General features: G+C 41.4%; 1 protein-coding gene across 2 annotated transcripts in view; it reads right to left on the reverse strand.

Moving 5' to 3' along the window:
- The window catches only part of grik5 (glutamate receptor, ionotropic, kainate 5), a gene marked incomplete at its 3' end in the record, with an annotated part of 295760 nt that overhangs the window by 256768 nt on the left and 25246 nt on the right, over positions 1-13746 (reverse strand). For both annotated transcript variants that reach the window (XM_084336069.1, XM_084336068.1), the window contains exon 2: positions 8800-8964. In XM_084336069.1, coding sequence (XP_084192195.1) covers positions 8800-8964 — 165 coding nt within the window. The remainder of the gene's footprint in view (positions 1-8799; positions 8965-13746) is intronic.

Consider the following 13746-nt stretch of genomic DNA (forward strand, 5'->3'; position numbering starts at 1 on the left):
TGGATGTGTGATTAATATGGCGTGATGGAGTAACTGATGGATGCGTGAACTAATCGGACTAACAAGAACATCAAATCAAATGTTAAACGGTTAATATTAGGTATTCAATATTAGACAATGAAATGATGTGACACTGCGGCAGCTAGTGGTCAGTAGATTATCCATGTTTGATCAACATTCAGATTGGTCAAAGGGTGGACTGCATGATTAAGAAATTAAAAAGACCCATAGTCGTTCCTAGGTTTTTATGATATTGATAGATGGAGATTAACAATCAGGAATAATGAAGGGTATTTCGTTTTATTTTTTCTTTCCTGGTTTTTTATATAAGCAATTCCTGACTTAGGCCGGAAGCTTTCATTTTGTTTATTCGTTTGATTTTTCCGTTTTTGTTTCTTAGTATATACGGGGGTGGACACGCCCTTAGATAATAGGTTAATTTTGTTTCTAAGAGTGAGTTGAAAAAGAAATGCTCACAAGTTTTGATTATTATTTTCAATTATTGTTTTGGGCATGTGTTTCTTTGTTTTTTGTTGTTGTTTCTTTTCTATATTTTTTCTTAGGAAACCTGGCAGGCTGGGAGTGATCTCGACACGGCAGGACTGGGTAGTATATGTCTATAATAATGGACTGAGAACAATGTGAATGGACATGAGCTGGTTCATGGATTTTTGTTCTCCGCCCATTAAAAATCCGGATCTAGGATCTGGGGGTTGTGTCGCGATTGGTGAAAGTGTTGGGAAACATGATTCTCTGTACATTGATAAGCTCAGTAGGTTTTGGTCGCCATTGGCCAAATAGTCTTTGTGTAGGGTGTGGACATGTGCAATTGATAATTGGCTTGTGGGGCACTCTGACGGTTTAGTAGAGGCTGGCAGAGCGAGTGGAAAATGTGTGTTTAAGGCGGACTGTGATTTGTTGCCGTACGTGTAGGACTACTGGGAGAGAGGTCGTGTCAGTACTGGCTGTCCGGGCCCGGCGGCAGCTGTCCAGGGATGAAGGTATGATGTTTAGAATTTTATTCCACATCAAAGGGTGGTGGGGTTATACTGTTTTGACAGCATAATATAATGAGAGCCATGTGAATGTTTCTGAATTTTGAATATTAACAATCTAGAAGCCATGAAATATATAGATAAATGATTTGGAAAAGAAAGTTGTCAAACTCAGACCAGTAAAGAGTGTCTGAGGGAGGAAAAATATGGATTCTCAATCAATTGTTGTGGTAGAAGTAACCTGCGCTGTCCACCGAAGCGATATATACTCACTGCAGGATACGAATGGGAGATTGGGGAATCAGCAGTCATCCGAGTGTGGTACGAGGGAGACCAAGGACTCCAGCGGTACTGTTGATCCAGGACACTGGCTAGTGTCTACCCAGAGGTTCCATGGGGAATCACAACACTGCGGGTACCAAGAGATCCAGGAGAAGCCTAACTCTCAAGCGTTGAGAGTTCCGGCCAACGCAGTGACCGGGTCTTGAGGCTTCGGAGGGGAACGAGAGAGGCCAAACGACAGGCAATCTACGAGGAGACAGGCTGCTAGGCCTCATCAACTGCTCCGGCTGTCAACAGACAGGCTGCAAGGCCTTAGCAATTGACCAGGGTGTCATCAACTCCGGCTGTCAACAGACAGGCTGCAAGGCCTTAGCAATTGACCAGGGTGTCATCAAGCGAAAGGGTGGAGCCGCTATCGCCCCTATCAACGACCAGGCGGAGGGTGGGGAGAATCAAACCTCTTCCACTAATCCGAGGGTCAACGGGGGTTGAGCCAGCGACGACTGCGGAAGACAACAACAACCTCCTCACAGCCGTGACAGCGCCAGAGGGGAGATCTAATCACCCCACCTGAGATCGACGCAACTGACACCCGAGGGAAGAGCTCCTGGTTCAACTGAACCGGCAATACAGCAGGGGGTCATACCCCTATTCGAGTAACAGGACGAGGCATGAGGTCTCGACAGAAGACGGGGTGGGATCGAAAGGCAACTGGCTTTCTGATTCTACCTCCCAGAGTTGGTTGTAGCATTCAGCAGTCTTGAACTGCACCAGCTCTGAGAAATGAGGAGGGGGGCCAGGTCAATCCAGAAAACATTGACCCCCCTTCTCCCTGCTCCAAGTCAGAATTTGACAACCCACATTGGAAACCAGTGGGAAATTGATCCTGGTACGAAAGAGAGTGTCAAAGACTGCACACTGCACACAATAATGAAAATGGACTGCAATAATGTTTGAGCTTATAATTATACATAGGAAAGGGATGTAGAAAAATAATGTTGTTTTGATTTTTAGGATCTAAGTGTGGGATGCTGTATGTAATATGATTTAAAATGGTTTATTTATATCCAGGTAGTGGAAAGAAATACGTAGAAGTTGGGATCTATGGTTAGCATATAATACTAGCTAATTAAGGATAGTTAATCTCTATCCAAGTGTGGACTGTGGTAGTATTTGGTAACCATAGATAGACATATGTTGCCTGAAACTGGAGGTCAAATTAAAATCCTGTGTTAAACCTGATATGCCCAGAGTGACAAGCTTAGAGTGTGTGTGCTTGCAGAGACGTGGGCTCACACCAGGAGGTCATTTGCATACAACTGCTGGCAGCTGCAGACAATAGATCAAGGGTCTGTTAAACTGGTCCTGTGGCTGATTATAGCACAGGAAGCCGGTATCTCATGCCCCAGGTCTAAACAGGCAGGCCAGGTCATCTGGTCGGATTACAACATGCTGCAGCTGCCAGGGGAGGAGCAAGCGTCTCCATTCTCTGTAACACTAAGTACATTTTCAAATGACTATTGGTATACTTGGATTAATTTAATATGAACTACAGAAAATCCTGTTATATTGTGGACATAATCTTGAATCTAATGATATAAAATATGCCAGGTTTATGGCTGGGAATCACAGAGTTTTAAATTAGGCCACGTCTGAATCTACATTGGACAATACTTAAATGTGTTGAATACTAACTGTATAAAAGAGATATTGATGTAAGGTAAAAGAAGGATTAGAAAACTAGAAGAAGTGGGCTTAATTGGAAACTTATTGTGATTATCAGTTAGCTTCACAAGAAACTGGTGAAATATGATATCTCTGTGTTTATGTAATCAAGCTCAATTCGAATATATATATCTTAAGTTCAACAACCAAAGTATTATGTTAGTTAGACGGTGTTTGTTCTTTGATTGAAAAAACAAAGGAAATAAGAAGGTGGGCCCTCCTCCGTTTTCAAATACTCGGTGCAGGCCTGGGATTGGAGGAACACATCTGCTGATGTCACTCTGGTGACATCACGCAGAGACTCCAGGGCCCTCATTCATCAATTGTGTGCGTAGAAATGTTCTATTTCCACACGTAAGCACGGAATGTAGAACTAGTGTACGCACAGGGAAGTCGGGATTCATCACACGTGCGTACGCAGGCTCTACGCACACCTGTCATGATGAATCCCACCTTGGCTCTGCGCCGCGGCTCGTGCACGCTTTCACGTATTTGCATACCAGAAACGCCCCGATTAACCATATACGGTAATGGAATACACCCATGAAATGTGGAAAAATTTACTAAGCCGAGAGAAGCGTGTCATGAGACAGGCTGATAGACGTGTACACTTACGGTGATGTCGGATATGATATCTATTAACCATTGCTGCCTGGGCAGCGCAAACACTAATAAATACCGCGCTGGAATATGACTGCCTTTTCCCGTGTTGTTTGATTAATACCCAGGGATTAAAGTTCTCCTCAATTTGATTCCAAATCGCGATGGATCTCCCGTCAATTTTCTACCTGCTGCATATGATTTCTAGAGGCATACTACAATCTATTTTGATGTCAGTATTGGGTAGCAATGAATCTCACTGCATGTATGATGTAGCCTGCCTTTCAATACATGAACTTGAATTCCATCATGTTTGTGTGCGGGACTCACAAGGCTGTTGTCACAATGGGTGGTACCGGTACAGACAGTAATAATAACAGTCCACACAATATCACGATCCATGCCATAGCCTATGTTCTATTAGGACATGATCTGTGACGACAAATGTTCTGATATCATACTCTGACAGCATGCCTATGATCAACAAAAACGCGAACTTGAATCCCATCATATACATAGTCTGTCCACTATCTCATTGCAATGCGTTTTCTATTCTTTCTTATACAGTAAAAAGGGGGAAGAACACTATATTCATATGACTTGTATTCTGCTTACAGCTTCGAAATTCCACTTGTTTCGTTTAACGTAAAGCCTTTTAAATATAATCAAAACGTTCCCGTGTTTCTGCGGTCTGCGCAAAATAATAACGAGTTGAGCTTTATGATTTATGATGAATTGAAAATGGGGGACCCTGATGTAAACAAGACGAAAGTTGGTCTGCATCCCCAATTAACAATTGTATGTACTGAGCTGTACTGTACTGTACCCATTCTGCAATCTGTTAATAAACTTTTCAATCAATCAATCAATCAAGCTACGCGGAGCGCAGTCAGTCAGTAGCCTACACCCCGTATATTCCGATACCGCTATATAAACCATGCTGCATTCATTCTGAGAGAAAGATCTATTATTCCAAATGCTATTTATAGGGTTTTGACCATAATTACACTACTGTTGCTATTTTACAATGAACTATAATGAACTACGGTTCGTACAGAACATGCCAGTGTTATTATGCACAGAAGCTCATTTCCTTGTTGTAATAATATATTCTACCACTGGGCGCCAGGTACGCCTGGTCTGACCTGTGCGTAGATGTAAGCACGGAGTCAAGTTCAAGTCGAAATTGATGAATCCCACTCTTTGCTTAGAAATGATCGTACGCACAGGGTAAGCACAGATCTGTGCGTAGAACACGTTGATGAATGAGGGCCCAGGCTTTTGATATAAGGTGGGTGTTGTGACGGTGGGAGGACACTCTGAAACGGAACCACCAAGACAACACACCTACCTTTTCACACAGCGGACAACGCGGGCAGAGGAGATCAACAGACAAAGCACATTTGGAGGGAGAACAGACTTTTCTTTGTTCATCAGCCAGAGAACAAAGACCATCAACAACTTATCAACTATCTACTTTAACATTAGTCTGATATAAGGGATCGGTGGCATAGTACTTGAGTACCCTTATATCATTGCAGAATCCATTTTTCATTGTAATTACACTCTTAACTTTGAATTAAAACAGATGCTGTTATACACCTTCTCCTCTCCATTTCTCCTGCTGCTCAGCTGGTCGTCGAACAAGACCATTTGGTCTTTATTGAAAGTACCACAGGGCTTTAAAGGGTTTCACACAACGCAGAGCAGTTTATTAGGTTCTGATTATATCAGAACAAAGAATAGCCCAGTTGGTGACTTCAATACCTAAAGAGGCAATGGTAAATGGAAAATGGACTATATTTATATAGCGCTTTTATTCTAAGTGCTTTACAGCTTATGCCTCACATTCACCCATTCACTCACCCATTCACTCACCCATTCACACACGACGGAGGCAAAAATGCAAGGTGTCAACCTGCTCATCGGGAGCAGTTAGGGGTTAAGTGTCTTGCTCAAGGACACTATGACGCACTGCTGGGAGGAGCCAGAATCGAATGATGCAAGCTGGCATTATCGTACGTGCCCAGGCAGTCTATATTCGAATACCAACCGTTTTGTGCGTTTTGCAAATCTGATTGGCCACTGACGTTTCTGGTCATGTGACATGTGCACCAATCGTGGGATGGCAAGTTCTTTTGCCGGTTAAGCTTAGGCACTCTTTCGAAGTTGGTTAAGGTTAGAGTTTGTCTTAGAGCATGGCGATAGAACGCCAGCCCTGATTCCAAACTCTAACCTTAACCAACTTCGAAAGAATCGCCTAAGCTTAACCAGTGATAAACTAGGCATTAGGTAGTTTGCTGCTGGTCGGGGCGGAAATGGGCGCGTCACGCGATTGGGCGCACATGTCACATGACCAGAAACGTCAGTGGCCAATCGGATTAGCAAAACGCACAAAGCGGTTGGTATTCGAATAGACGCGCCCAGGCAAAGGGCTGGATGGAGAGATAGAGCTTGTGGTGGACTGGCTCAAGGTTGTGTGGGGCAGACAGCGTGGGGGACTAAAAAAGAAGAGGAATATGCTGGTTTTGGATGCTTTCCGTGGACACTTGACTGAGCCAGTCAAAAAGCAAGTGAAAGCCATGCATGATGACCTAGTGATCATACCGAGTGGAATGACAAGCCAGCTACAGGTGGTGGATGTGGTAAGGCTGTCAATCGATTCAAATATTTAATCTGATTAATCGCATGATTGTCCATAGTTAACTTGCGATTAATCGCAAATGAATCGCATATTTTTTGTGTTCTAAATCTACCTTAAACTGATATTTTTCAAGTTTTAATACTCTTATCAACATGAGAGTCAACTAATGCTTGCTTTATGCAGCCATTTAACACAAAAGGATGACCCTCATGCATTGCAAATGTGCATCAAATTCAAAACAGAGTGATGCACAAAATAACTTAAAAGAAAATAATAATTTAAAACAATGAATAAAGTGTGCATGAAATAATAGGGGAAAGAAAACGTTACGGAACTTGTTACATTCACCCACACAAGTGCTGAGGACTCACCCCCCCCCCCCTCTCTATCTCTCTCTCTCACACACACTGTCTCAGCTCTCTTTCTCTCTTGCCCCTTCCTCATCTCTCCCCTCCCCTCTCTCTCTCTCTCTCTCTCTCTCTCTCTCTCTCTCTCTCTCTCTCTCTCTCTCTCTCTCTCTCTCTCTCTCTCTCTCTCTCTCTCTCTCTCTCTCTCTCTCTCTCTCTCTCTCTCTCTCTCTCTCTCTCTCTCTCACACACACACACACACACACACACTTTGAGTCAGAAACAAACATATAGTATCAATGAGAGTATCAATAATACACCTGAGTGAAGTTTAGTAAAAAATATATATATATATTACAAAAAGAACATTCTAATTCAGAAGCCTGTACTACATCTGCTCTGTGAATGGATCCTTACTGACGTTTCCCCAGAGAGCATCATCAACGGGTTTAAGAAACGCTGCGTATCAAATGCCATGGATGGCAGCGAGGATGACGTGATGTGGGAGGCGGCGGAGCCGGCAGGGAGCCCAACCAGAGGATGTGAGTGACGACCGTGAGAGTGGGAGTGAGTGGGACCCAGCGATGCAGAAGGCGAGAAGACGTCTGTGGTGTGAGGAATAGACATTTTAATAGTTTTACCATACGGTGGGCCACCCCCAACTCAGCCCCGTTTCATGTAATTAACTTCAGATAGTATAGCATTACATTACTTAAGTCTCAACTATTGTTTAATATATTTTTTAGATGTAAAAAAAATAAGAGAAAAAAAGAAATAAGGGTAATGCTTGAATGTTATATTTTCTCGATTTGAGGTACAATGGAGAACTTGTCATAGCAGCTGTAATCTTCTAGATAGAAAGGTCATCTTGTACTTATAAATGTGGGAAGTTTCTTATAGCCATGTGAGGCAGCAACATGTATAATAAAATTAGAGCTGGGCCGTTAACGGCGTTAACGTGTTGCGTTAACGCTATACTAGTATCGCGCGATAATATAATTAACGCATTAATCTAAAAAAAAAAATGATTTTTTTTTTACCTTTATTTACCCAGGGTAGGTTCGCTGAGCACAGATGCTCTTTTTCAGGAACGCCCTGCTTCACATTCATACAGTTCCATTCACACCTGGGAGCTGCCCAGTACAACCACAGTTGACACCATTGGCCACTGAGCAACTCCACTGGAGCAGTTGAGTCAAGCCATGTCACATAGTTCAAGTTTGAAATGATTCTTTCTGTTTTGCTCCTGAGAGTGCTAGATACTGTACTGTACTGGTAATATTATTTATTTGTGTTAACTTCTGAATAAAACAACTTATTAAACACAAGTACATCTTATTGAACATTATTTTGATATTTCATTACCAATTATCATAGCAAAACAGTTTTTTCAAACAGTCTGTAATGCATTTTGGAAACGGGAGATGGGCTCATGGTGTAATGGGCCACCTGGCCTGAGAAACATAAGGAGGAAAGAAAAAGTAAGGACTTACTTCTGGTCATTATTTGGGTAGAACACACATATTTTGAATGCCTTCGGCAGTTTTTTTTTCTTTTTTTTTTTTAGTCATTTTAAGATTAATCTAGATTAAATCCAGGATTGCAGATAGATTAATCTAGATTAAAAAAATTAATCTATGCCCACCTCTAAATAAAATACTTGAAAATGATCACTTTTGATGACAATTTGTCAGGCGGACAGATATTTTTTTGTCTTTTGGGGTATTCTGAGGGTGATATTTTACAATAGAAAGGTAGTAAACCCCAGAGTATTATTCTGATACGTTCCCCTATGTGTCAGGATACACCATGCAAAGTTTCAGACTTATCTGACCATTTATGCAGTTGCAGTACCCTCATATTTGCAATTACATAATTTCGCCAGAAGCTTTTCCCAAAAAGAGGGTTTTTTGGCCCCTGAGGCCAAACGGGGCTGAGTTGGGGGTGGTCATTATCAACTTGTGATGGCCCAAGGTATGGGATAACAGGAAATAATAATGAAAAAAAGGTAGCAAAAAACATCCTGACGGGTGGACCTGGCTCCCGGCCTAATATGTTAGCTGTACAGGTCTGGATCCTGTCCATCTCTCTTATGGTGTGTATTGTATTGTGTATTGTATCTCAAACCCTGCCCTATTTTCTTGACTGGATGATAAAGAAAAGAGGGCGGAGCTTGGAGCCTCCAGGTCTGTGCGCTCCCACTCACTGGTGTCTGTGGTGTCGTACTGGGAGTCTTTCTGCAGCTCGTAGATGTCCACCTCTACCCGGGCGAGAGACGAACCCTCCATCACACTGTTGATGTTCTCCCGGGCCAGGGCCAGTGCCAGCCGCTCCCCGCGCCCACACACCGACTGGTCGTCCAGGATCGCCGCTGGAGTGGGAAGGGGGGGGTAGAGAATTACAAATGAGAGACCAGGTGACAATTTCACACGTTCAGCTGGAGAGAGGGCGAGAGAGAGAGAGAGAGAGAGAGAGAGAGAGAGAGAGAGAGAGAGAGAGAGAGAGAGAGATGAAGGGTCATAGGATGGAGTGTTCCTGAGGAAGTGAGAGAGCAAAAGAGTGGGAGATTGAGTGAGTGTTGATACAGAGAGGTGATGGTAGAGGACAGATAAGTAAGAAGATGAAGAGGAGAGAGTAGGGCTGGGCGATATGGCCAAAAATGATATCACGATATCGATATCGATAACGATATCATATCACTCGATATCTATAATTATCGATTTATTTTTTATTTTTTAAATATTAAATATATATATATATATATATTTTAACAACAGATGTATGTTTATTTTGCAGCAATTCTTTGTCATTGCCGCCATCTTTAGTGTTACAGCCCCTCACACTCCAGTTCTCAGGCTGCAGCTGGTTTAAAAGCTAAAGTAAACAGGCTTCTTTGGTTGTGGCTGTGGCTCCAGAGGAGTTGAACAGTTCTGTCTCTGCTAGTTTCTTTTCTATCTTTTGGCGCTTTTTTGGTGGACAAACCACCGCACATGTGCACCGTGACTCGTGACTGGAGACTAGCTCTGCTAGCACACATAGCCTACTGTGTACAGACGGTTTCAAACTGTATTTTAAATTAGAAAGCAAACAAAATAAATGGACAAGAGAAAAATAAATATCAATTTGGTCAGTATTGTCATTTGGACAAGCAAAGCCATTACTTTAACTGTCTCTGGTTTTAAAACTGCCCTGTTGCAGGTCACAAAAAGAAAAGAAAAAATTATAATTATAATAATAATTGTATTGATATTTTTTTTTATTATCAATCGATATTGATATTAAAATATATCGCAATAATTATCGTTATCGTTTTATCGCCCAGCCCTAGGAGAGAGAGAGAGGAGTTTCCACCAGGCTGGTCTAACTGCTCTGTGTAAAAGTGAATGTCGAGGTCAGGTGTCTGTGCTATCTGCTCAGGCGGTGGAAAGTAACTTATTCTACCTAGTGCACTTTTGCGTATAGTTTAGTTGAGTATTTCCCATTATTGGGGATATTTATCTGAACCCTGCGGTTGAAAGTTACATGGAAGAAAAAGGTTCTGCACACATAATAGATCATACAGTAACTATGGTGATGTATTCTATAGACATGCTGCCGCCTCAACTCCTAAATCCATGGACTCTGTCTATCACACTGCCCTCAGATTCATCACTAATGAATCTGATAGATACAACAGTCATTATTGTGTCCTTTATGAGAAGGTTGGTTGGCCCTCTCTGACGGAGAGGCTCAACAAACACTGGTATTTGTTCATTTTTAAGGCCCTTACTGGTAAGCTACCTCCTTATATCACTTCATTATTGGAATGGAATGTTAGAACCTATGGAACCTGTTCTAGTGATTGGCTGGTCCTTAAGGTCCCGCAAGTTTGCTTGGAAAAGGGTGAATCTGCATTTTATTATGATGACCCTAGCTCATGGAATGAACTCCAACAATCCCTAAAAAAGATTATTTTCCCCTCTGAACTTGATCACTAATCATTGTCAATCAAGTCGTAGTGTTTTCATTTATTTGTTATCCTTGCTTTTGTCTACCATTGTCTTGTTGTCTTATTGTTTTATATGCTATGATATCTATGCTGTATTTATGATTGCTTATCTCTGTATGTAAACTCAACGTAACTGTAAATGAGGGAAACCTTTCGAGTATAAATAAAGGTTTGAAGTTCATGAAAATAATGTCCATTCAAAGTTCAAAGCCTTGCAATTGTACCAAGGAAACTATAAAAAAATTAAGGGTCATTTACGTCACTGTGTAGCATGTGAACGCACATTGGTGCCAAGTGTGAAAACCTTCAGTTTGACTGACATTGAGTTGAATGGGATCACCATCTCCTCGTTTATGATGTAATTTAAATACTGTAGAGATATATATTTATATTTGATATATTTGTTGATGTATATTGCTCAGATAGCTTGTATATTATGCTTCTCCATTCATCTCCCATAGGCTTCAATAGCACTGGCACCAAAGTCTGGCACCGAGCAGAGAATAGAACGCTGGTGTTCTGACGTAATGACTCTTCCTTCTTTTATAATTTCCTTGAATTGTACAAGGAACAACATGACAACATGTTTTATCTAATAAAATAAAGTTCAGTCTGTTCATCTCACTTCAATAATTTTTATTGTAGAACATGGTATTTTCTCAAGCAGACAGATGTAAACACTGTAATATGTGTTGCATGTACTAGAGCAGTGTTTATCAACTGGTGGGACGAGACCAAAAAGTGGGTTGCGGGGCCATTTTGAGTGGGTCGCTGATGTGTGTAAAAAAAATTATTGAATTTTTTTTTTTTTATATATAATTTTTTTTGCACTACCTATCTTTGTGAAAGTGGCTTCTCAGCTCTGGTCCAGCTGAAGACAAAGCAGAGATACAGATTGGACATTGAGCATGACCTCAGAGTTGCTTTGTCTACCATCACCCCAGACTTTGAGACTCTTGTCAGGAGCAAACAACATCCCCAGTTATCCCATTAGTTCCCTGGGATGTTAAGCTAAGAAGTCTGCTAAGAAGGATATATTATTTATTATTATTATTATAATTTTATTTCATTGTGTTTTTAGCCCTAGTTGCACTTTTGTTGCAACCCCAGTTATCCCATTAGTTCCCCCAAACTTACTGTAGGTCTGTTACAGTATGTTACGCTAAGAAGTCTGCTAAGAAGCATAATTATTTATTATTATTATAATTTAATTTCATTGGGTTTTTAGCCCTAGTTGCACTTTTGTTGCAACTAGGGATGCTCGATATTGGCTTTTTTACCGATACCGATATACCGATATTGTCCAACTCTTAATTTCCAATACCGATATCAACCGATATCACATTTTAATGCCGATATCGGCCGATAATATCGGTAGGCCGATAATATCGGACATCATTTCTATAGAAATGTAAAAAAAAATTAAATAAAAAATGTGTAAACCGATACCGATATTTTCCGATATCACATTTTAATGCCGATATCGGCCGATAATATCGGTAGGCCAATAATATCGGCCATCCCTAGTTGCAACCCCAGTTATCCCATTAGTTCCCCCAAACTTAGGTCTGTTATGTTAAGCTATGAAATCTGCTAAGAAGCATATATTATTTATTATTATTTTATTTCATTGGGTTTTTAGCCCTAGTTTTTAACAGTCAACATTGTCGAAACGGATTGTTTTTTAATCGGTTCATATCCTTTTTATAGCATTTCGAAAAGCTATCGCTCTCTCGAAAATATTCGGAACATTTTAAGATTCCCCCATAAACAGCATTTATTGGAATATTCTCGAATACACTAGACACGTTGTCATTTGTCGGCCTATTTATGAATCGTTTTCAAATAAACGCTAGATTATCGATAGTATATGTGTACTTATGCACGCTATAGAGGCGGGCTGAAAAATCGATTCTCTCGTTTCCTCAAGATCACACACACACAGGACATGCTGTTATCTCAGTGAATACAGCTCTGATTACCCCAAGACTGGTAACATAGACTCCTTACCTTAAATCAGTGTTCAGATGTTCTCCAAAAAGATTATTCCAATTCCTGATCGCCATTCCAAATATCGATCATGTTTATTGATTGATTATTGGCTGCTGTAAATATATATTCCAGGCTGCTTTCCGTCTCGCGATCAGATCCCTCATCATCAGACGGCTCGCCAGCATAATGGAGCCAGTTGGCTCCACCTCTACAGATCCCACAGGGATCTCCCAGTATAATCGACTGACCTGCAGTTACACAGGGATATGCGATAGGGGGTGGTTTTTTCCCATCGGAGCTCCTGGAGGGGCTGCTGTACCAACGGGAGACTCGGTTGATGAAATATGAATTCAGATCGCTAAAATAAAAAAATCTAACGACAAATCGCGTCGTCGGCACTCAACGGGGGGCATGATAAGACGACAATTCTCGTCGTCGGCATTCAAAGTCAAAGGAAAATGTTGGGTCCCGAGGCTAGACCAGTTGAGAACCACTGTACTAGAGGATGACATCTTTTCGGGATTCCCGCGGGATTCCCACGGGATGGGAGTCAATTTCACTTTGAATCCCGTGATTGGGCAGGACCGGGAGTAAAAGTCAATGGGAGCAGAAGGGAGTGGGAACTATGACAACAAAATCAACAGGATTTGGACGGGAGTGATACATCGGTGCATCACTAATGTAAATGTTTGGTGGTTTTATATTTAACTAAGGCAGACATCAGGGCTGTACAGCATGCTATGAAAAAATCGGTCTGTGCGATGAATTGAGTGCAAGCACCCGTGCGATAGGCATTCGGTTCATATCGATACTTTTTTTTTTCATATATTTTTATTTCATTTTTGGATGAAAGGCACAGGTACTGGCATACAATGCACATAAAACAAAATTTAAATTCTTTGCCAAATACAAGCATTGGCTTGTCCCTTGCCTCATTTAAAAAAGAAATCCTACCCCAAACCCCTGCACCAACCACTGTTGACAATTTTTTTAATAATAATCCCCCCCAACCCACCCCGTCATAGGCCTGAAAGGAAAAAGAAATGAGCTGGTCTCTGACAAGAACAAGTTACAGGTTGAAAAAACCCTCAGCTCGGAACTAGGCAGAATCTGCATATGGCTCGCTGATAACAAACTATCATTACACATGGGCAAAACAGAGTCCATTCTCTT

The sequence above is a fragment of the Notolepis coatsorum genome (genome assembly GCF_963971535.1).
Source record: "Notolepis coatsorum genome assembly, chromosome: 19".
Taxonomy (NCBI): Eukaryota; Metazoa; Chordata; class Actinopteri; order Aulopiformes; family Paralepididae; genus Notolepis; species Notolepis coatsorum.